Source organism: Cucurbita moschata, unplaced genomic scaffold (genome assembly GCF_002738365.1).
Source record: "Cucurbita moschata cultivar Rifu unplaced genomic scaffold, Cmos_1.0 Cmo_Scf00002, whole genome shotgun sequence".
NCBI classification, from domain to species: domain Eukaryota; kingdom Viridiplantae; phylum Streptophyta; class Magnoliopsida; order Cucurbitales; family Cucurbitaceae; genus Cucurbita; species Cucurbita moschata.
The window spans coordinates 4,144,465-4,167,325 of NW_019268518.1; the positions used below are offsets into that span (position 1 = coordinate 4,144,465).

Below are 22,861 nucleotides of genomic sequence, written 5' to 3' on the forward strand. Positions count from 1 at the left end.
CATATGCTTAATGATTCCGCTGCCTATTGACTGCCTAGGCAAGCATAAAACGGGTGATACTTTATGTATACCTAAAATATGTTTCAACTAGTTGAGTCAAGTTCAAGTTGACTAAATACGAAAGTGACAGGAGCAATGAAAACCACATTCAATAATTTGTCGTGTGTGTAACAAAAGGTTAAAGCAATTAACTCGTCCTAGATATTTTACCTGTTCACAGACCATTGTAGTTAGTTGACCAAAGATGTGGTTAATTTCAAGTAGGTAAGCATTAGAAATGGATCGTGAAATCAGAAGACATTGTGTTGAGAAATAAAGGTAGATTCAAAACCTCAGTTTCCTAGAAGAGATGTCAAAATTGCCAAAACAGCAATCACAAGTATGATATTTAGGAAGTAGTTTGTTGGTAAAGGCTTATCTGGACTTCCACCAAAGCTTTCGTATTCTGCCCGAATCTTCTGCTTCATTGAATCTGATAGCTCTCTCTGCAATTCAAATAGGCAATACACTATTGAATTTTATTCCATTCTGCTTCATTTTAGACTTCCAAGTTTTAGACGCGACATCACAGATGTCAGGATTTGAATATATCTTCTCAACTCGTATTATTAAAAGACACGGCACAACAAAACATGAAACTTGTTTCTAATCAATCCTGCAGTAGACAACCAAAAGTAGAGAAGATAAACATTTTATGAAGACGAGATTTTTTTAAGAAATTTATCATGCAATTAAATGAAATGGAAATAAGAAAGTTTGTAATGTATACAACCTTCCCGTATGAGTATTTGGCGGCATCAAACTTCTCTCCTGCAGGTTTTGATGATGCATCATCAATCACAATACCCTGTGATCAACAAAATGCAGTTTCGGTGAGGTTTGAGTAGACATAAACTTGGAGTCCATAAGCTTTTCTATAAGCAACTGGACAAATTTGAAAGAACACCTCATAGTTCTATAAAGTGTAATTCTGGGAGAATCAGAATATTTGATGGTACAATATTATTTTAGTTGGATGACTTTGAAGGGCGTCAATAAGAGGAAAATTCATCACAAAGGAAAAATATTCTATAAAAGGAAGCCTGCCACCTAGACAAGATCTACAATTTATCAACAAGGGCGACAAACCTCTGGAGGGTCAAACTTAGCACCAAGGTTGCTGAGCTTGGCGTGGGCTTCAGCATAGTCTTTGAAGAAGGCTTCTTGATCTTCAACATATTTCTCAGCATATACCTGCAACACAGCATTAATAAATGAAAACCACATTTGAGTCTTTTGATTGCCTTATGAAAGACCAACTCCATGAAGAAGCTTCTTGTTTACCAAGATAAAGCCTACTAAAGGGATCAATGATGGGGTGGGGGGGATGTGTGGCTCTGTTTTACCTTGAATGATGGATCTTCAAAGAGAGCAGCATCGGTTGGCAACACCAGTAATTCTTCATCTCTCCTTTCTTTGATATCCTATTGCCACAGACCAAAAAAAGTAAGCAAAAAATGGTTCGACATCAGCACATATAAAATGAAACCAACATGGTATAAACCTTAAAATATGAGTTGTCGAACTTCAGCCATTGTACAGTCCAGGATTGTCCACCAGGTGCACCAGGTCCATTTTTCTGTAAGGAAAAATCAAAACAGGAATCTCCTGAGAATTGCAACTACAATGCTGTAAAAAATTTAAAGCGGTGACATTGATTCAAAATAAAATATGGGTGGAAAGACAAGGTAAACTAAAGCATGAAAGACCCGGGAAAAGAGCTAAAGGAGATAAGGTTAAACCCATCAACCGATCCATCTGCACTTCATCGTATGGAAACTAGTGGTGACCTCACAATAGAAGGAATCTTCTCCTCATATGGAGACATTAACCATTTTCCAGAAGGTCCAAAACCAAATACAGCATAGCATGTCTCAACTATAGAATTTCAAGAAAGATTTATAAGCTATTGCTGAGTTTTACATTAATTAAAACTGGGTATTTAAATAATCTGGTTGAACAATAAAAAAAAGCTTGAGCAGCATGCACTTCTCACACTAATTAGCGCTAATTCCTCCCGTCAAGACAATGCATGCCCTAGAAGGGAATTTTTTAATCTATCCTATGCCAGTTGATACTAGACTTGAGAATAGGTTGGAATGCTCTTTCAAGCATGATGTGCAATAGAATGGGATTTCTCCAAAGAGAGGAGAATGATGTGGGATGGCATAAGGAACATGGGGGAGAGGGGCTTATTAGTAATATTTTCATTCACTCACTGAGTGAGTCAATTAAGTTTGTAAGAAATGCCCCCAAGCTTGGTCCTGCCTACTATGTATAAATACATCAAGCTCTCTCCCATTTGGTAAGGCTTTTGAGAGAATTGATTTCAATATCCAACATCAAAAACATTGCTAGAAAATATGAAATAGAATATCCGGGTGGTCTACAGGGTTGAGAGCCATAGTAGCTCCTAAGATCCCGTGGTTGAAGATCCAAGAATGTCAGAGATGGCAAGATCAAAGGCAGCTTAATTGATGTTAGAATATTTAAATAAAAGATAAATTGAATAACTTGTCACTTTATTGTACAGATTAGTTCAAACTAAGTCATAATCTTCTGGACTAGTTGATGGAAGTTGGTTGAGTTCAGTTTCTTCAACATCGGATTTTTTATATTATGACTTCACTGCCACAAACGTGGTATGGTTATGAAGAAAATTGTCAGAAATCTAAGTGCCCACAAAGATTAGAAGTTTTATTTGGTCCTTATCTCTAAGTTGAGTAATCCTTGAGGATAAAATTCAAAAGACGAATGCCATCTTGGTGGTGCAGCATGTACAGAATCTATTATAGGTTTTGGAGCCATTTCTTGAACTACTTCAACTATTATGCGCCCTTCTCAAACAATGTTAAAGATATCATTCTCCATATGCTTTGTGGTTTTCCGGATTAATGCTTTCATGGCTACTCTTTTGCAGCTTTGTAAGGATCTTCGGAATCTCATATGACTTAGAGCATCTTCTTGGAGTTCTTTTACCAAAACCCTTTGTAATTACTACCCTTTCTCAATTGACACAAATTGGAGTGAATCTATAATAGCTCTCAGACTTTAGCTTTCGGACTTTGTTTGGGAGTTCATTATATCTTCCCTATCTTTCATATTTTCTTCCAAAATTAACGTAAGGTTTCATCTTGAAAAAAAAGGAGTAGGTTTATTAATGGTATGTTAAAGACCCAAACACAATAAGAAAACGTTCATTCCACAATATTACTGTGTCGGAAAGACAAAATACAAAATAATTTAACCATTCACAACATGATGGTAATATACCGTATATTTGGTCTCTGGCTTGCCCCAACCACTGCGCTCTGGCCTAGATCTCCCCAATGTGTGTGCCCCCGATAATGCAACAATTTCCTAAAGATCCAGAAAACTTGTATGAAACAAATCAAGCATGCTGATGCAGAGTGTATTTACTCAAATTGCAGACTGATTCACGTTACCCTATCATTCAACCCCATTCGGTAGAAAACTTCTCGTAGGTGTGCAGCAGGTGATGGAGGACCAGCATCTAAAAAAAGACTAGTTATTAACAATTTGTGGAAAAGCATGACACAAGAGTCCGTTGATACACACGTCATCTTGCAATAAAAGATTAGAAACTGCTCACAAGACTAATATAAAGAAACAAGAAAATTACCCTTTGTAATTCATCCTAAAAGCAAGTTCAAGCAGGATGATGAAATGCATGCACTTTTTTGAAAATTTTCAGAGCAACAAGGAAGTTGTTAAAAGGCAAGACAACATGTCTTTCGCATCCTCTTTCTTTCACTTGTTCCACACTTAACATTTCATCTTCAAAGTATATAATTGGGATTACTTCCTATGCTGAATTCCAGATAATCATCCTCCAAAGCAATCTAGTCTAATTCATGATTATGTAAAAGAAAACACCTAGAAATAATGTAATTAAAAAGGGGTCAAGATGACAATGCAGGTAAATCAACATAGGAACTTGGTCAGCCATTTCAATAGGTTCGACATATTCCCTATCATGATGGCATGTCCATAATTCACGTCACAATATTTCAATGATACAGCACATGACATTATAACATAGCTGCTCCTATTTCGTTTTTGGTACCACAGAATGAAATCATATAGATTCAAAAAGTTATTGTCAATGAAACATTCAATTGGATTTTAGCATCAGAATAATTCCTGCTGCAAATTCAAATACTAGGACACCCATAAGTAAGCCAATAACTAAAATTTAATTGATATTAAACAGAAATCAGAATTGGCCCTTGTGAGCCAGCCCACATAGTCTACTAACCAGGAAGCCTCCCCTCTTCAGGGCATTGCTCTGGCCCCACAACATCCACCCTTCCATACTTCATGGGGATTTTGGGTCCCCCAGCTTCCTGTATTGGAGTTAAATCAAATCATTAGAACATTCATCCATCTAATTTCAGTCAAGGGTTCATCTTAGTTCCAGAGACATAATTAATGACCTCGATAGCTGTAGCACTAGCCAACTGAAATAGGTCAGCATATGTCACGTTAGAATACTTCTTTTTGATAGGCTCAATGAGTTTCAAGGCATTAACAAGACCTGTAAAACGAGTCAATTAGAATGAACACCGTCAACCTGTAATGCACAGTTATTGTTGAAGAATTACCAGCATTAGCACCATGTCCCAGCTCAACATCAAATCTTAAACTTCCATTAGCTCCACCTCTCTGCGGCCATTCCTCAATATTTTTATTGTAAGTTCCAGCATCATGCCAACCCAGGCGTACCTTGAGGGAAAGAAGAGACGTCAAATCACATGTCAACAGGAAAGAAGTCCACCAAATAAATTGACAAAACAGTTCTTTGGAGGAAATGACCCTAGTCTTTCTTCCAAAGTTCAAAAACTCCACCACGGACATTACTTTATCCAGTTCCACTTGAGCACGGTAGTAAGCAATTTGGGACAAATATAAACACGCAATTATTAAATAGTAAAACATTCAATTGCTATCATGGGAAATTAGGACCTAAACAATTAGTTCCACACGATTCAAGTTGAACTGAGAAAACAATAGTTAATAGATAATAGCTAACAGCACTTTGTATTATGAACCACAAAATTACCAAAATAGGATGGCAGAATGTAGTCTTCAGGAGCTCCTTGATATCTTCTCTGGCACTCTTCAGCTGCTCAGGGTCCGACGCTAAGCATTTCGGATGAGACGCCGCATTGAATCTTCTACTCGATACACAAGAACTCGGCCTTCCCTAAAACCAATGAAAACCATAAGAAATCAAAGCGATTAGCAAATTAAAACACCGTAAATACATACTTGCACGGAGAGAGAAAGAGAGAGAGAACCTGATTCAGAAAAAGGTGAGAAATGAGAGGAGCCGATCTGAGAAACTTGAAAGAGGACAAAGACGATGAACGTGAAGAGAACGGCAATGTAGCTCTGGTCGCTGAGGAGAGGAAACGAGTGGTTGACGAGGCGGAGGAGGCGGCGACGCTTCCAAGAGCAGTAGCAGCCATGAATTTTGTTGAAATTGTGTTCGTCGGAGCAGCAACTGGAAATGAACGCGAGGGAAGAAGTGTCAGTCGGAGCAACAAATGCTTGGCCGTTTGGGGCTTTCGCTATATGCGGTCTCTCTCCTTTTGTTTCGGATCAACCTGGCCTACGAAACCACCTTGTTTGGCAACACGGTTCTGCAATTCCACTCCTGGTCTCGACTGTAATCCTATCTTTGATTGGGATTTGTTTGATAATTAATGTGTTTGGAATATAATCCAAAAATAATATGAGATTAAGTGAGTTAATAACATGATTAAGTAAGCTAATTGATACGTACTCTTTTTTATTTTTTATTTAAATAAATTTATATTTATTTAATATTGATTATACTTTTATTTAGTATCTAAATGTTCAAATTTAGTATTTAAATTTATAAACAATATAAAAAGTAATTGTATTTAACAGTGTCATTTATGGTAATTTGATGTTAGTAGATACCCTTTTAGTGTATAGAAAATATTAATTATTTAAAATTAAAAAAAAAAACATTTTTCTCATAATCACTTGTTTAAAATTAGAAGGTTTTAATTAATTGATACAATTTAATTACAGGTGAACTTGAGTCGAATTGTGTAATGACCCAAAATCACTGTTAACAGATACTGTTCTTTTCAGGGTTTCCCTTTCGAATTTTCCCTCTAAATTTTAATACAGGGAAAGGTTTCCACACCCTTATAAGAAATGTTCGTTCCTCTCTCCAACATCGATTAAATAGGGGAACGAAGCATTTCTTATAAGGGCGTGAAAACCTCTCCTTAACATACGTATTTTAAAAACTTTGAGGGGAAGTTCGAAAGAGAAAACCCAACAAGTACAATATCTGCTAGCGGTAGGCTTGAGTTATTACAGATTGAGTCAGGTTGAGGAATATTTTTGGACAAACCCAAAAATTCGAGTTTGTTAAATTGGTAACCCAACCCAATCCTCCATTTTCGAGTCGGGTCAAATTATTTTTTAAACCTTTAGACGACGGAAAAATGTTACTGCAAATTCACGGCAGATAACTATGGTTGAATAGCTATGACTATATATATATATATATATTCGGTTTGTTTAGGGTCAAACAACCCTTAAGCACACTAAACATGGATCTGACTCGATTCACTTAGTTCCTAAAAAATTAAACTCAATCCGACTAGGTAGATTGGTTGGTTTAAGAACATAATTATTATTAAAATAATTAGTTAAAAGATTATAAATTTATTATTGTAAATTTGAAAGAATATAAATATTTTTAAAATTAGAAAAGAGATTTTATTATAATTCAACAAGTCTTCATTTTTTTTTTTTTTTGTTGATGATCTTTTCAACTGTCCGTCTTAAAGGAGAGTTGAAAGTAGCCAACGCTAAATCATAGGCGATTTGACACTCTGAATCGCAGAAACTTTTCGAGCTCCCTTTTTCGTCAAAGTTCTTCGGAATTCGAAGAAAAAAGGTAAAAAAATGGCAAGAACACCAACTCTAATTTTGTTTCTTTTACCTCTTTTGGCAACCTTTTCTGTCTGCTTCTCCGCCAACATTTTTTCTTTGCGCAAGAAAAATTCTGATCGCCTCCTCTCCTCGGCTGTGTTTCCTCTCAAAGGAAATGTTTATCCGCTCGGGTAATCGTCGCGACTCTGTAATCGTGATTGCTTTGAATAAATTTCACCATTGCATAATTCGATTTTCTGTCTATTTTGTTTCACTTATTGTTCTGGCATCGATTCTCCATCTATATTGGAATTTGTTGTACTTGCTACTGATTTTTCAGTTTTAACTACGTCCTTCTATTCGATTCATGAATCTGTTCTGTTGTCGGCCAATTTGATTTCATGAAGTTGTCTTATTCAGTTCTTTGAATGTTTTTGTTACTCGTTTTCTCTTGTTTCATTCTATTGAGTTTATGTAAGGTCAGGAAATCCACTTGTTTCCTTTTTTTTTTTTTACCTTTCTCTTTAGTCTATGTTCACTCAACGATTCTAGCATTTCTTTTATGTTCTCTGTTCTATATTTTTGAACTATTGGTTTGATTTATTCAACGTACAATATAATGTTTGGTATCTATTTTTCGTCCGTTTAGAAATTTGGAAATTTCGATACAGAGAAGTTTTTCAATGGTGAAGTGTTTCTTTTCAGGTGTTTCAAAATGTTATGAATTCAGTTTGTCTTTCAGTTCTCTGGTTTTGTTTGATTATTGGCCTATTTATCACTGCTTCGATTGTATATCATAAAAAGCTAGCAAATAAAGCGTTTGTTCATTGTAAATTCTTTTCTATATCTGCAGTTACTACTCTGTGTCTATTAACATTGGCAAAGGAGATGAGGCTTTTGAATTTGATATCGATTCTGGCAGTGACCTCACTTGGGTCCAATGTGATGCCCCCTGTACAGGTTGCACAAAGGTTAGCGGATTCAATGATAAAGATAACCAATTTGATGTTTGTTCTCTTTGCTCATCCGTTTTTATAAATTTTACGTGTATCTGCAGCCTCGTGGACAGTTATATAAACCTGACAACAATGCGTTGACTTGTTTTGAACCATTGTGTGCATCGCTCCACCTGACTGCTGATCAACAATGTGAGTCCGCAGATGAACAGTGCCAGTATGAAATTGAGTATGCTGACCATGGATCCTCGTTGGGCGTGTTGGTCAATGACCATTTTCCTTTGAAGCTCACCAATGGTTCTCTTGCAGCTCCCCGCATAGCATTTGGGTGAGTTGTGTGGATATATCACATTATAACCTGTGATATCTCCCCCCCTAGGCCACAACTTTATTTATGAACAAAATCAGAAAGGGAGATTTGATAGCTCCCCCCCTCTCTCTAATTCTCAATAGAGAATGACCTTTATACAAACTACACTGCTCTATATCCCTTCTCACACGGGGGTGCACCCGAACTAACAAAATATATCGGGTCCACACGCACATAACAATATAACTTTGCACGACCCCCTTTCCTTTCGCACGCTTACGTCGATACACCTTTATAATCCGGGGTCTTTCACATGCTTATAATCCTAATTAATCATGGTTGCAATCCCCAGAGGTACCATTTTCTTTATACGTATCAAAGTTTTGGACCTGGCTTTACCTAAATAGTGAAATTGATTTTGCTTCTATCTGGTTGAATTGGAGGACATATCTTTTAATCCTTTGTCTGCAGATGTGGATATGATCATAAATATTCTGTTCCAAACCCACCTCCTCCTACAGCTGGAGTTCTTGGCCTTGGCAATGGTGAAGTTAGCATTATCTCACAACTAAGCAACATGGGCATAATGCGAAACGTTGTAGGCCACTGTCTAAGTGAGCAAGGTGGATTTCTATTTTTTGGTGATGAACTCATACCTTCTTCTGGAGTAGCGTGGACAAGTATGTCTTCTGAATCCATAGGGTGAGTAGACCTTTATCATCATGTATCTTTTTGCAACACATGTAACTGTAGGTCCTTATGACATCCAATCTTATCTCAGAAATCACTACTCTTCCGGACCTGCAGAAGTCTATTTTGGTGGAAAGGCTGCTGGTATCAAAGGTCTTACATTAGTTTTTGACAGTGGGAGCTCTTACACTTACTTCACCTCTCAAGTTTACGATTCCGTTCTTGCTCTGGTAAAAGCACAGACAAGGAACTAGTTTCTTTAGCAACATTTTTTGTGAAATTGTTGTGTCAGATATGAGATCTTTTTACCTCAGGTGAGAGATGATTTGAAAGGAAAACCTCTGGAAGATGCACCAGAGGATAAATCTCTTCCGATATGCTGGAGAGGCCCACAACCTTTCAAGTCGTTGCGTGATGTAAAGAACTACTTCAGGCCCTTGGCGTTGCACTTTACAAAAACTAAGAATGCTCAAATTCAATTGCCTCCAGAATCTTATCTAATCGTAACTGTGAGTACACAACTCAATCTCTAATTCGTTGCAGGTTTCTGCTTTAAATATTAAGTGTCTAACCAAGTTGTCCTCCAGAAATATGGGAATGTTTGCTTTGGGATTCTGAATGGCACTGAAGTTGGACTTGGGGATCTCAACATTATTGGTGGTAAGTAATAATCTGGAAAGTAAGAATCCCCCCTCCCCTCTTTGTATAAGTTAGATTTGAGACTACCTAGGCTCGTTTGATAATGATTTTGTTTTTAGTTTTCTGTTTTTGAAAATTGTGTTTGTTTCCTTACCACTTATGCACTACTATTTTCATCTTTTTCAAACTTCAGAATTCCTAGTTAAATTTTAAAGAAACAAAATCTATTGAATTATGAAAACGTGTCCAAAAAATAGATAATAAAATAAAGAACTAGTAAGTGGAAGTAGTACGTTTATGGTTACTTTTCAAAAGCAAAAAAAAAAAAAAAAAAAAAAAAAAAAAAAAAAAAAAAAAAAAAAAAAAAANTATTGAATTATGAAAACGTGTCCAAAAAATAGATAATAAAATAAAGAACTAGTAAGTGGAAGTAGTACGTTTATGGTTACTTTTCAAAAGCAAAAAAAAAAAAAAAAAAAAATCAAATGATCAACAAACATGGCTAAGTAATTTTAGCCAATAAGTACTTAAATTATACAAGCTTTAGAAAAAAGTGTCACTACACTCTTAAAAATACTTTCAAGATGCCTTTCTTACAATAGTTGAGATTAAAGCACTCAACAAGTGCCTTTTCATGTAGTTTTAAGCAGTTTTTACTATTTTTTAGAAGCACAAGTAAATCAGATGATTTCTAGTTTAGAATGCTTCTGAGTTTTGGTCATGATAGAAAAAGCACTTTCTCATGCCAACAGCACTCTCATACCTTAGTTGCCTTAATTGTTACATTGGCTGACTTCGTTTCTCATTCAGACGTCTCTCTGCAAGATAAAATGGTGATCTATGACAACGAGCGGCGTAAGATCGGATGGTTTTCGACCAGTTGCAACAAATTTCAAAAGTAGATTACCATTCTCTCATTGCCTTCTTTGTTTTGATGGTCGCATTGCTTTGTGGATATCCCTCATCTTACAAGCCTTTTCTGGTTGCCTCTATTTTTTCAGGGAAGGCCAAAGTTTTTGTGAACCAGAAGGTCCGCTTAGTATCCTATCAGGTAATTATTATGAGTACATCCCCAAGATCTTTTAGCGATGGTGAGTATATTAATGAAGAAATACTTAGAATTACAGAAACTTGGACAGAAAATTTTGTATATTCCAATGAAGTTTACCGAGCATGCGTATACTTTTTTTTGTTAGCCAATATGCTAGTTGTATAATGTACCGAGATCATGAAAGAAAATTCTGTATAAACGTTCTCGATTGCGCCCTCGAAAATCAAGCATGATGCTATATAGTATACAAAATTTCTTTCTGCATCTTGTTACTTATTTGGTGGATTCTTAGGTTTATACACTAGCTGCGTGACATAGACACTATGTTTGTCAAGTTACGCGCATATCATCAGGCTTCCTTATTTTGACACAAGAACCCCAAATTGGCACTGCGCTTTATCTGTCCATTTCAGGTGGTTGCCTGCCTGCTAGTTCGGGAATGGCATCAATTCTATATTGTTGTGTTTATTAACCGTAATTTCATATTATCGGAATCACTCATTTCAATATCTTCTTAGTTCATTTATGTACATTTTTTTTACTAGAGCATCACATCATTTTTTTTACTAGAATATCACATTCACTAGAGCATCACATTCAAAGATGAATCAAGGTAGAATTTGTTCTTTTTTATTCAATTTTCAAATTTTATATTCTTAAATTCTAAAAAGTGTCTAATATATCAACTTTTATATGTATTTAATGGGTCTAACAAATTCAATTTTAAAAAATTAATTGATCTATTAAAAATAAATATGTACATTTTAGTTTTTTTTTTTTTTTTTTTAGAGATGTAAATTTTGTATCAAACCTATCTGTAAAATTTAAATCAGAACAAAAATTTCAGCCTCTAAAGATTAAAATTGTTTCCTTAGAAATAAAGCTGGGAAATGGGAAATCATCAAAGCCATGGATTGGGAAAAGCCTCCTCTCCTTTAAAGCATTTCAAGACAAAATACAATATGAAAAAAATGATATTTCGTTCTTTTATTAATTTAGCCAAAAAGAGATGCATACAAATAATACATACAAATCTTACTGGCACCTTATGATTACCAAACTTGAAAATATCAAACCTTCAATCCAAATTTCCAACCCTTTTATTTGAACTAGGAAAAAGAACCCCGTAAAGCAACTAATAATGGTATTTCCCAAACTCAACATAGTAATAATAATAATTTTTTTAAAATGAATGTTTGTAATAATAATATAGGCTAAATTATTATATTATTAACCAGGAAGAAATAATTGATGGCTAGATTATTCTAAGGAAAGAAATAATCAGAATGCAAGCCAAAAAAGAACAAGATTTAACTCAACTAGACCAAATTAAATCAGTAGGCAAAGAAATAGGTTGGGGCATTTGAAAATTCTGAGGCTAATAAACGAACTGTTATAATCACGAAACAGACTCAAATAAAGTATTGTAATTAAACAACTAATACCAGCAAAATTGAAGTTCATAAATAATTCTATCCTCTTGGCTGCAAATCATCGTCTTCATAAGACAAAAAAGGCAGATAGAATCATAGAAAATGAAACACGGCCACAACATATCTCAACGACAAAACTTATGCAGCACCAGCACCTTTCCCCTTCTTCCTCTGGAGCTTCTTCATGTAGAACTCGAGTTCTTTCCCCTCCAAGATATACCTGCAAAAAATTCGTAAAACATCAGCCAACGTCTGCCAAGACGAGTTCAAAAGAACAAAAATCCTTCAATGATCGTGCTTACCCATCTGCTCGGCCACATTGACCTGGTCTTGATGAGATACAAGCCATCAAACGACCACTGCTGAATTGCTCCTCGATATGTGGGTCGAGCTTACGATCCTGTTGACGTTTCTCCAACTTGCGCTGAACGTGGTTACTCTTCTTCAACTCCTCCGCAGCAGCAGCAGCCTCACCTTCCTATCAACCATTAAAAAAAGCTCTCTTATGGATCATGCTAGAATGCCATTAACATTGTCCATCGAACTTATTTTAAACACATCAAAACTCATATTTGAAATTTCTATAAACAAAATCAAACAATCGAACTTAGACCAAGCTTGCTCTACCTCTTCCTTCTTGGCAGGTGCTGAGGTCTTCTTCTTCCTTCCAATATCCACACCATAGTGTTGAAGATACCATTGCTTAAATGGTGCAGCATCAACCTGAACAATGGCACTCTTCACCAAAGTTTGAGTACGAACAAGCTCATTGTTCGATGCATTGTACACCACATCAAGAATACGGGTCTTCCTAGTCACGGCCTCACTACCCCATGAGTAATTACCAGTATCAAGCCTAAAAGCACGCCACTTCACATTACCCCCACGAACTCTAATCCTCCGGATTGACTTGTCACTGGATATCTTAGTGTTGGCAGGTTGCCTTCCAAGCTCATACCTATACAAAGAAATGATATCGTGTGAGAACATGAAAAATGACACACAGCACATGAAAATTGTATCCTCCATTTACTAGAAAGTAATCAAAACCTCAAAAACACAGGTAAAGAATGTTATATTTCTACTTCCACATGAAAAATTAGTAAACTTGAGCTGCACCTTAAAAAAATTACTGGAAAAGACTAAATTGCTATGTCAGCAAGGGAAATTACAATTTTCCGTTCATCCAAGCATCAAATGTGAAGCATATTATAGCTAGTCATAACATTTTTAGTAAAAAAAAAAACGTTAATCTATCAGAGGAGATGACGTATCTAACGCAGATTAACTAAAGTTCTTTAAATATACACTGCAAGAGGAAACAAACGGCAAACCCTTGATAATAATGTCACTAACATCCAATTAAAAAGGCATTGTTACAGCTAAGATCACAAAGCTAGCATTGTATACTGAAAACCAAAAAATTAAATGTAGAAAGACATGAAATTTTTTGAAATTAAATGTAGAAAGACATGAAATCTTTTGAATGCCGATCAGCAACTAATTTGGGGAAATGGAGTAAAAACTGATTAATCTAATTGCACACAACTAAATACAAGCAGAGCAAGTTACTTTCGCTTCTTCCTCCAAGCCTTCTTCTTGCCTCCAGTGGCACGCCTCTTGTGCATAGAATCACGAGAAATACCTGTACACAAAACTCTCCCAGATTACAAAGAAGAAAAACAAGCACACAAATGGAGATGTGTAAAACAATCTAAAAGTCCGCATATGACTTACCCATCTTGACGAATCGAGAGCTCCTCCGCAAAGAGAAGTTCTAAGGTTCCTGATCCAACCTATCACAAAAAATGACAGAAACCGCTCAAACCCTAAACCTAAACTTTCAAAGGCAAACGTGAAACATAGAAAGAGAATGCGAAAGAGACAAGCATCAACGAGACAGAGATGTGCATTAAGTACAGAAGATGAGGGAAAATACTCACTGGGACGGCAGCAGCCGATCGGCGGACGGCGGACGGCGGAGACAAGTATGGACGCTCCGCAGAAGGCACTAGGAGTGAGGTTTGACGAAGGAGGTGAAATATAAATTAGGGTTTCGAGTGAACTGCAGGGCTATTGTGGGCTTAAAGATGGGCCGAATATCATAATACATGGGCCGGACTTGGGGCTAAAATCCAATAACGTTAATTGTCAACTGGAAAAAGAAAATAATGGTAAAATCCCTATAAAAAAAAATAATAAAAAACGAGATATTTGGAATTATGGCTATCATAATTTTTTTTAATGTCCTCAAAATTTCTTAAGATGGTCTCTGACCATATCTAATTTTCCCCTAAATTTAAATGTATTTAAAAAAGAAAAAAAACTTATTTTTTGAATTAATTAATTTCTATTTACAGGCTCAAAATCTAAAAATTTTAAAAACTCCCAACAAAAATTATATAAATAAATTATAATAAATCAAAATGGCTATCAAGTAAGTATTAATAATCGTTATTTGAATTTGGTATCTATTGGTTCGTAAATATTTGAAGGTGACATATTTAATTATTAAAGTTAAAATTGACGTATGTTTAATTTTAAATTTATAATCAGTAGGTAGATAAAACATAAAATTATAGACTTGTTTACAAAATATTTATCGATATTTATCAATAATTATAGTAATTAAATATTAATTACCATGTCTTCGTCTAATAAATTTTATTACGTGGATCATCACTAATTAATTTGTAATTTTGGGACTAATTAAAAATGGAAGCTAAATTAATAAAATTATGCCTAAAAATATACTTGGTTTATAATATCCTCAAATTAAAATAAAAAATAAAAAAAATACACTAGTTTCAGCTTTATTGGGATGAAAACCATTAATATCTTGTTTTAGAAAAACTATTAACATATGAACGAAAACTATATATGGACATCTCATATATTATCTACAAATATTTTAATATTACTTAAATGTGATACTAACCATAAAAAGTTTTTTTTTTTTTTTTAAGGTTTAAACGTGTTTTAAATTTTTTTTTTTTTTTTTTTTTAAGTTTTAAGATATTTAATAAAACTTTTAAAATTTTAAAGATTTTTTAAACAAAATATTAACGGTTTCCATTAAATCTTTTAGTCTAAGGGTATTTTAAAATTTTTGTAAAAATTTAAAGATATTATTAACCGTTTTTAAAATTTAAAGATATTATTCAAATTTTAAAAATTTTAAGAGATTTTTTTAGATGAAGCTAGAAGTTTTACATATATATATATATATATATATATATATATATATATATAATTTTAAAGAACATAAAAAAATATACTCGATTGGCCCACCGTACGTTTGGCGCCATATTACCGATCGCGCAGCCACCACGACGTGGGGCGAAAAACCACATTCTGAAGCAGCTCGGTCCAGTTCCAGTTCCAAAATTGTTCTAAATGTCGGAAGTAATTACTGTCATTGATATGGACGACGACGATGACAACAACGAAGCTGAAAAGCGAGTCAAGGGCAACAATGTCGCCAATCCTGCCGCCGTACCTGACGGCAAAGCGATACCCTGGGTCGAGAAGTTTCGGCCTAAGTCTCTTGACGACGTTGCTGCTCACCGCGACATTGTTGACACCAGTAAGACTTGTACACCATTAGACTGCTCGATACATTAGGGTTCTCGCTTTCAACTGTCAATTTTACTTCTATTTTCACTTGCAATATGGAAGTGGTATCTCGTTAGTAGTTGAAAGACTAGTTTAAAACAGCGAATGATTGTGATCATGAGTTTATGTGTTTGTTGATTAATTTCAATGTTTTGCGTAATTCATGTTTCATATTTCAAATTTTCATGTTCTTATTTTTGTTGTCTCCCGGTTTTGTTTCTGTTATGTGGGATGTTAATTAGTTGACAAGCTGACCAGTGAGAATAGGCTGCCACATCTCCTGTTGTACGGCCCTCCTGGCACTGGCAAGACATCCACCATTCTAGCAGTTGCCCGCAAGCTTTATGGAGCAAACTACCACAAGATGATACTCGAGCTGAACGCATCAGATGATAGAGGGATAGATGTTGTCAGACAGCAGATTCAGAATTTTGTCAGTACTCAAAGCTTTTCATTTGGGTAATGATTAATTATATCATTCGCTTATCTGAATTCAAAAACATACTCTCTGTATCATTGGAATTATGTTGAAGAGGTTGGGTGTGGTATATTACATTTAGCCATTGATGGGTGAACAAAGCATCAAACCATTTCATTTTTAATCATTTGATGGGCCATCGTTGCAATTCATGTATACAGCAGGGTAGAACTGTGATTTGAAGTATTCATTGACAATTCGTTAGTATCAAGCTGATTTCGTATTAATACGAAATGTGTTTTCCACATTTTGATACAATTTCTATAGAAAACATTTTTATTTAGCTTAAACATCTAAATTTGCAGGGTTAAACCATCTGTAAAATTGGTACTTCTGGACGAGGCAGATGCCATGACTAAAGATGCACAGTTTGCTTTACGTAGAGGTTTATCTCATACGTTGCTACTCTCATTTTATCCCTCCATCTTTCATTGAGCTACAGTGCCCTATACCAATTGTTGCTATATTTGTCCTTCGTGCAGTAATTGAGAAATATACAAAAGGTACAAGGTTTACTCTTATATGTAATCACGTAAATAAGATTATTCCCGCTTTACAATCAAGATGTACCCGCTTCCGATTTGCTCCCCTCGATAACTTTCATGTCACCGAACGACTCAGATATGTTATTGAGGCTGAGAGGTATGAGGTCTTCCTTGTTTCACTTATAATACGCACATTAATCTCGTTATTGCTTACATTTGTCTGACTAGCAAACGTTCAAAGTCTTTGATGGCTGGTATCTACGGTATATTGATGTGCAAGGGTAATTGCCTTCATTTTAATTCTGATATATAATTCAATTTGTCATTCTAGCTTTGTAAATATTGGGGGTAGAATACACAATCTCTTTTAAAAAGAACATGTAATTTATTGAATCTAGATTGTTTTTGGAGGTGATGTTAGTTGGATCCTATATATTTTTGAACATGTAACTCTATTCTGAACATATGTCTAATTCTCTATACCTGAATGGTAATTAGGTTGGACGTCTCTGAGAGTGGCTTAGCAGCCCTTGTTCGACTTTGTGGTGGTGATATGAGAAAGGCTTTAAATATTCTGCAGGTAATATGGTTTTTATTTGACTTCGTTTTCTGCATTTTGCGGTATTCAGTAGCTATTAGGCCAGAATAAAGTGATGGCTTAATTTTATGAGAATTAAGGACATGGAAGTATAAATGGGAAACATATCATGTCAGTAGTAAAAGATGTAGGCAAGTTGTTCTCATCTATTAAAGATTAAGAATATGATATCCTGGAACTCAATCACTGTTATAGTGGTTTTTTGCCTCCTTTTTTCACCCTTGCCTTGTTAGCTAGTAAAAGTAGCGGACCGTATGGATACACACTCATTATTACTTAAAAATTTGGAGGAATTGATAAGAAAAACCTAGAGAAAAGGCTTAAGCAACTATAACTACAAGTCATCCCATCTCCTTGGTGCTTTTTTTTTAATGGTTGGATTTAATAGTTCAACTTTATCTAGTGTTCTCAACATTTCCATGTGTAAAATTTTCATAGAATTGAGCTCTGACTTCAAATGCAACAAAGAAAAAAGAAAGCAATTCAAATAATTGGATTCATGATGCTTTATGACCCATGGTTCAGTTACCTTCTGTTAGTACTACGAGAAATGATCAAAGTGTGGATAATAAAGGCTAAGCACTCTTAAATTGCTGCACACTTATCTGCATATTTTGGAATTTGGATCACAATGCTCCCTTAAATCAACATGCACTGGTGCATGTCAACATTCTTTTATAACTCACACATCGATTGAAGAAGTTTACATATGTTATTTAGTTGTTACTTTGTGATCCTAATGATGCTTTTTTATGCAGTCAACGCATATGGCTTCTCATCATATTACTGACGAGGCTGTATACCTATGTACAGGAAATCCAATGCCCAAAGACATAGAACAAATATCATTTTGGCTGCTGAATGAACCATTTTCTGACAGTTTTAAGAGTAATTGATTTTCTCTGGAGTTTTCCATTAATTTTGATGTGGTTTGCCAGATTTTTTTATAAATTCCTACTAATCCCGTGTTCAGGAATATCTGAAATAAAGACCAGAAAAGGATTAGCTTTGGTTGATATAGTGAGAGAAGTCACTATGTAAGTGCTTTACATCATTTTGCATGATTTCTGGGTGATGATATTTACTTGACTTCCCCAACTGTTCAATTCATGTAGGTTTGTTTTTAAGATCAAGATGCCATCGGAAGTCAGAGTTCAGTTGATTAATGATCTGGCTGACATAGAGTACGCATCAATCTCCTTATTTAGTTTCTTGTCAAGTTTTATTATTTTGTTCTTTAAAAATATGTATGATCTGCAAAATAACGACCACCATACACGCTTCATCTTAATTGTTACGCATAAATCGGAAGGCTTAAAAAACTGGGGGTTTCTTTTTCGTGGATAGGGAGGAGCTTACTAAGTTGAACGAGTGACATATAGGTAGAAAAGGACTAGAGAATCTCTGTTTTTCTGATCTAACTTGTAAAACATTCTTACTCATCTATTTCTACTTTTACTTTTGTAAGCTAAAAGTTCTGTCATATTCTTCAGTTCAATGAATAGAATTATGCTGCAGTTTTCTTTATGGATAAAGATAAAAGGACATTCTATCCTATGATTTGCATCGTTTGATCTTATCTTTTCAATTTGAAAAACTGGTCAACTGCTAGACCTAACACAATTCTTTCTAACAAGCCTTTGATCACGAATTAGTGATCAATCCCTTAGTTGAAAAAGACTGTCTAATTAAGCATATACTTCCATTGCTTGTAAGCTGGAACTTCTCGTGGCTGTACAATGAATCTATCCCACTCATCAATAGAATAGAATAGGCTTTTAAGTCTTCGAAGTCCCAAAGACGATAACGAAATTTCATGACATTCTTTTTTTCTAAGTATGAAGAGGGAATTAAGGGTACTGAATTCAATATTTGCGAACATGTGACTTCTTATGTAAGGGGTAGTGAATTCTTTGGGTTTTCCCTTTCGAGCTTCTCCTCGAGGTTTTTAAAACGCGTATGTTAGGGAGAGATTTTCACACCCTTGTAAAGAATGCTTCATTCTCCTCCCCAATCGATGTGGGATTTCACAATCCACTTCCCTTTGGGGTCTAGTGTCCTTACTGGCACTCGTTCCCTTCTCCAATCGATGTGGGACCCCTCAATCCACCCCCTTTGGGGCCCAGCGCCCTTGCTGGCACACCGCCTCATGTCCACCCCCTTCGGGGCTTAGTCTTCTCACTGGCACATCGCTCGGTATCTAGCTCTGATACCATTTGTAACAGCTCAAGTCCACTGTTAATGGATATTATCTTCTTTGGATTTTCCCTTTTGGGTTTCCCCTCATGGTTTTTTAAAACGCGTCTGCTAGAGAGAGGTTTCCACACCCTTATAAACAATGTTTCATTCTCCTCCCCAACCGATGTAGGATCTCACATATTAACTCAATCAAATTAAAAAAAAAACAGACCTAGAAAGGACACATATCAAGTTTTTTGATCTGTTACTGAATTAACCAGTTTGACCGGTTGCTGTTTGTAGGTACAGAATGAGTTTTGGATGCAACGACAAATTACAACTCGGATTGCTCATCTCATCGTTTACTCAAGCCAGATATGCACTCGTTGGTGCTGCAGATTAGTCTTGTTGCTAAAGCGAGCCTTCGTTCGCTCACCAACCATCTGTCGCACGCACCCGTGTGCATCGATTAGGTACGAAACTGTAGAGAATATGAACATATGCCTCATTTGACCTCCAGCTTTTGATGCAAAAAGTCAGTGCTGACATTGATATGTTGTGTGTATAGGAAGGAAATGCAATATTTGAAAGTCTACAAGAAAAAGGTTAGATAACATTTAAAGTATTTCTTTGTTCTAGTTGGACTGGTTCACTTCCAATATTTCGGCACATGCTTATCTTTAATAGTAGTTTATCTACAACCACCAATCTTTTGTTCTCCCTGACATTGTTTATTGCATTATTGAACTTTAGAATATATATATTTTTCCTCCTTTGAATTTTACTTTTAATTAAAAAAATAAGATATAAAAGTAAATGTTAAAGAATAGTATGCTTCTAGATAAGCATGGATAATTTAGGTGGTAGATAGAGCACTATAGTATAGACATCTATAGACGCTATCCAACTTAAATATTTATGTTTTGTTTTTAATGAAAATTATTATCTTACTATTATCTTGTTTTTTTTTCTGAACAATTAATGTTATTGACTAAGACATTTGTTTCTTTAATGCTAATGTGTTCTGGTCTTATAGGTTTGGTAGAAATAAATTATAATTTTTTACCTTTAGTTAAAAATTTGTAATTTAAAATAGGCTAAATTAATAAAGACGAAGTTTGTAATTTGTCTTAAAAATATTAAACTTTTAGAAGTTTCAATAATCTCTCAACTTTTTTTAAAAAGTTTTAAAACAATTTTAAGTTTCGCACTTTGATGGCAGCAAATTTGCGCTTGTGTGGTACTCACTTTCCAACAACAAGTGAGTTAAGTCTATTCGTTCTTGCGTCGTTTACGGCCAAGCGACGTATACTCGAGCTTTTAGTTCTGGTTCAAGAAGAAAGTTTTAGAAAAAGAAAGTTTTAGATTTTAGAAAACGGGAGGATAATTGGTGTTATATGGGAATGTAAACTATGGAGGAAGGGATATGACTAAAAAAAAAAGGTTAAAAAAAATACTCTTTAGTTTTGAATATAAATTAAATTTGGTTTAAAAAATATTTTGGACTTTTCAAATATTTAATTAATATTTTTAAATTTTTTAATAAAAATGCGGTTAGTATCATGCTTAATTAATGGATTTTTACCCTATTATTTAATATAAATAAATTTTGATTTTTTTTTATTCTAATTTAGTATCATAAGAAAATTGGTAAAATTGCAAAGTGCGAGGTAAAAAAAAAAACGCATGGTAAGAATTTTCAAAATATTAATAAACCTAGAATTAGGTACAAATTATAGGAGCTTACAAGGGCTCCAATGGAGTTCCAAAGAAACTATACGGTGTATTACAGCCTATTTTCACAAGCAACGTCTGATTAAACGGCGCCCGTCTGATCTAAATACCTAAGTGGACCCCACAATCGGGCCCTACCACAATGACCAACTCCTGCTTCCAGTCTGTATTTCTTTTTTTCCTATATACGCGGCGGCGCACTCACAGACTGTCAATCTCGTGCGACCGTCCGATTGAACGACCATCAACGACTGTTCGTTCACTTAAGGATTCAAAGAATAATCAGACGCTGGATATTCAAAATGGCTTCTGCAGGTACATGAACATATCCTGGAGCGGCGACATCTGATTCCCGCCCTGAAACGGCGTCGCAAATTCCTGGTCTAGTGAGTTATCAATGTAATTATATCGAAAATCAAAGGCATTTTGAAACTCCTTCCATTTTGGCTCGCTCTGAACTTCGCTCGTCGCGAATTCCGGCGATACCACGTGCTCCGAACAGCTGGAATCCGCGTGCAATCGCGGTATCGAATCCGATGTTTCGAAATGTATGCAATCGTCCACTGACGCCGGCACCGCCGTGACTGCCGGCATAAACCCTCCATCGCCGCCGTGATTCGCGAAAATGTTCGGCTTCTCGTCCTCCATCTCTACTTTAAAGCCGTTCGTGTTCCGATTCACGGCAGCGTGGTTTCGCTTATCGATTACGCCCTTCTTGTTGTAAATCCGGCACAGAACCCAATCGTCCAACTGCAAAATCACAGCCGTTGATTCAGATTTTTTATTCGCAATTGATTAAAAACAAAACCCCTTCAATTTGTTGAGGAATATTACCCTAAGGCTATTCTTGTTGCGAGCCGACCGGTCCACATCGGCGAGCCGGTACTCGTGCATAATCCAATTGGTTTTCTCCCCTCTCGGAGCTTTCCCGGTATAAAACACCAACGCCTTCTTGATTCCAACCGGTTTCGGACGTCCGATCGGCTTATCAGCTCCGGTCGCCTTCCAGTAACCCGAACCAGCCGCCCGGTTCGGCCGTGAACCGTTCGGATATTTCCTCTCCCTCGGCGAGAAGAAATACCACTCTTTCTCTCCGTGTAAAGCCATTTCTGCAAAATCAACGGTTAGAATTAGAATCAGAGACTCAATTTCTCATCTAAATCAAAAAATTCGACACAGAATTCGAATTTTCCTATTAATTTACCTGGAAGATCCCAAGGATCGAACTTATAAAGATCGATTTCGGCAATGACCGGAACGGCAATCGGCTGCGAGGCGCATCTCCGGCAGAGATAGTGAATGACGAGCTCCTCGTCGGTCGGATGGAACCGGAAACCGGGCGGCAACTGAATCATCCCGGCCGTCATCTCTTTTGTTCTGTATATTTCAATCGCTTCTCTGAATCTCTGTGGTTTTTCCTTCAACCGGTTTTTTTTTCTCTTTCTATGCGTTTGTGTGTTGTGAGCTACGTCGCCGGTTCAAACGTGGAAACAATGGATGGGAAGGGTATTTATAGGAGTTGGAAGAGGAACACGTGGCGGAGAGAGAGAGGGGAAAGCACGTGGGATATAAGCGTTTTAGTTGTCGGCGAGAGAAAATATGTGCCGGCTTGGACACGTGGCAAATGAAAGTCCATGCGTGAGCAATAGACGCGCATTCAGGTGATTTTGTCATCGCTTACGCATCTTGTTTTGGGTTAGAGCGACGTCAAAA

At 35.9% G+C, this 22,861-nt stretch overlaps 5 protein-coding genes across 6 annotated transcripts; 2 read left to right on the top strand and 3 right to left on the bottom strand.

Moving 5' to 3' along the window:
- Positions 1-234: 234 nt before the first annotated feature.
- On the bottom strand, positions 235-5,710 carry LOC111458967 (probable L-ascorbate peroxidase 6, chloroplastic/mitochondrial). 2 transcript variants are annotated; one of them, XM_023101831.1, is made up of 12 exons: positions 5,361-5,710; positions 5,123-5,266; positions 4,665-4,785; positions 4,497-4,597; positions 4,319-4,406; positions 3,486-3,553; positions 3,313-3,399; positions 1,544-1,618; positions 1,386-1,463; positions 1,129-1,233; positions 773-847; positions 235-485 (listed from the first exon to the last, which is right to left on the bottom strand). In XM_023101831.1, exons 1-12 carry the CDS (start codon positions 5,529-5,531, stop codon positions 333-335), a joined length of 1,266 nt encoding a protein of 421 aa, XP_022957599.1. In that variant the 5' UTR covers positions 5,532-5,710; the 3' UTR covers positions 235-332. The 2 variants fall into 2 exon arrangements, with proteins under 2 accessions (XP_022957599.1, XP_022957600.1); XM_023101832.1 differs by having other exon boundaries at positions 235-655; positions 5,361-5,708.
- Positions 5,711-6,881: 1,171 nt separating this feature from the next.
- LOC111458951 (aspartic proteinase Asp1-like) lies at positions 6,882-10,891 on the top strand. Its single transcript, XM_023101830.1, has 9 exons — positions 6,882-7,172; positions 7,835-7,952; positions 8,039-8,265; positions 8,719-8,949; positions 9,029-9,167; positions 9,252-9,446; positions 9,525-9,597; positions 10,387-10,474; positions 10,578-10,891. Exons 1-9 carry the CDS (start codon positions 7,015-7,017, stop codon positions 10,660-10,662), a joined length of 1,314 nt encoding a protein of 437 aa, XP_022957598.1. The 5' UTR covers positions 6,882-7,014; the 3' UTR covers positions 10,663-10,891.
- Positions 10,892-11,961: 1,070 nt separating this feature from the next.
- Positions 11,962-14,120, bottom strand: LOC111459010 (40S ribosomal protein S8-like). Its single transcript, XM_023101834.1, has 6 exons — positions 14,004-14,120; positions 13,798-13,856; positions 13,633-13,705; positions 12,688-13,018; positions 12,363-12,538; positions 11,962-12,280 (listed from the first exon to the last, which is right to left on the bottom strand). Exons 2-6 carry the CDS (start codon positions 13,799-13,801, stop codon positions 12,199-12,201), a joined length of 666 nt encoding a protein of 221 aa, XP_022957602.1. The 5' UTR covers positions 13,802-13,856; positions 14,004-14,120; the 3' UTR covers positions 11,962-12,198.
- Positions 14,121-15,346: 1,226 nt separating this feature from the next.
- Positions 15,347-20,241, top strand: LOC111458994 (replication factor C subunit 3-like). Its single transcript, XM_023101833.1, has 10 exons — positions 15,347-15,646; positions 15,918-16,134; positions 16,459-16,538; positions 16,636-16,795; positions 17,137-17,218; positions 17,995-18,124; positions 18,210-18,273; positions 18,352-18,420; positions 19,718-19,887; positions 19,983-20,241. The coding sequence occupies exons 1-9, from the start codon at positions 15,457-15,459 to the stop codon at positions 19,815-19,817; spliced, it is 1,092 nt and encodes a 363-aa protein (XP_022957601.1). The 5' UTR covers positions 15,347-15,456; the 3' UTR covers positions 19,818-19,887; positions 19,983-20,241.
- Positions 20,242-21,089: 848 nt separating this feature from the next.
- On the bottom strand, positions 21,090-22,637 carry LOC111456996 (NAC domain-containing protein 2-like). The gene is made up of 3 exons (XM_023099100.1): positions 22,353-22,637; positions 21,983-22,257; positions 21,090-21,898 (listed from the first exon to the last, which is right to left on the bottom strand). The coding sequence occupies exons 1-3, from the start codon at positions 22,513-22,515 to the stop codon at positions 21,446-21,448; spliced, it is 891 nt and encodes a 296-aa protein (XP_022954868.1). The 5' UTR covers positions 22,516-22,637; the 3' UTR covers positions 21,090-21,445.
- Between the last annotated feature and the right edge of the window lie 224 nt (positions 22,638-22,861).

Bases quoted from the DNA above. Each gene is read 5' to 3' on its own strand.
- LOC111458967 (XM_023101831.1), bottom strand. From the start codon at position 5,531: ATGGCTGCTACTGCTCTTGGAAGCGTCGCCGCCTCCTCCGCCTCGTCA. The intron at 5,267-5,360 runs GTTCTCTCTCTC...CATTGGTTTTAG, and splicing joins CTCACCTTTTTCTGAATCAG to GGAAGGCCGAGTTCTTGTGT. The intron at 4,786-5,122 runs GTAATTTTGTGG...CTTTCCCTCAAG, and splicing joins CATTCTGCCATCCTATTTTG to GTACGCCTGGGTTGGCATGA.
- LOC111458951 (XM_023101830.1), top strand. From the start codon at position 7,015: ATGGCAAGAACACCAACTCTAATTTTGTTTCTTTTACCTCTTTTGGCA. The intron at 9,447-9,524 runs GTGAGTACACAA...GTTGTCCTCCAG, and splicing joins AATCTTATCTAATCGTAACT to AAATATGGGAATGTTTGCTT. The intron at 9,598-10,386 runs GTAAGTAATAAT...TTTCTCATTCAG, and splicing joins GGATCTCAACATTATTGGTG to ACGTCTCTCTGCAAGATAAA.
- LOC111459010 (XM_023101834.1), bottom strand. The intron at 13,019-13,632 runs GTAACTTGCTCT...TTCTTTGTATAG, and splicing joins GCTTGGAGGAAGAAGCGAAA to GTATGAGCTTGGAAGGCAAC. The intron at 12,539-12,687 runs GTAGAGCAAGCT...AATGGTTGATAG, and splicing joins CACCTGCCAAGAAGGAAGAG to GAAGGTGAGGCTGCTGCTGC.
- LOC111458994 (XM_023101833.1), top strand. From the start codon at position 15,457: ATGTCGGAAGTAATTACTGTCATTGATATGGACGACGACGATGACAAC. The intron at 16,539-16,635 runs GTTTATCTCATA...TCCTTCGTGCAG, and splicing joins ACAGTTTGCTTTACGTAGAG to TAATTGAGAAATATACAAAA. The intron at 18,274-18,351 runs GTAAGTGCTTTA...CAATTCATGTAG, and splicing joins ATAGTGAGAGAAGTCACTAT to GTTTGTTTTTAAGATCAAGA.
- LOC111456996 (XM_023099100.1), bottom strand. From the start codon at position 22,515: ATGACGGCCGGGATGATTCAGTTGCCGCCCGGTTTCCGGTTCCATCCG. The intron at 22,258-22,352 runs GTAAATTAATAG...TTGATTTTGCAG, and splicing joins CGATCCTTGGGATCTTCCAG to AAATGGCTTTACACGGAGAG. The intron at 21,899-21,982 runs GTAATATTCCTC...GTGATTTTGCAG, and splicing joins GCAACAAGAATAGCCTTAGG to TTGGACGATTGGGTTCTGTG.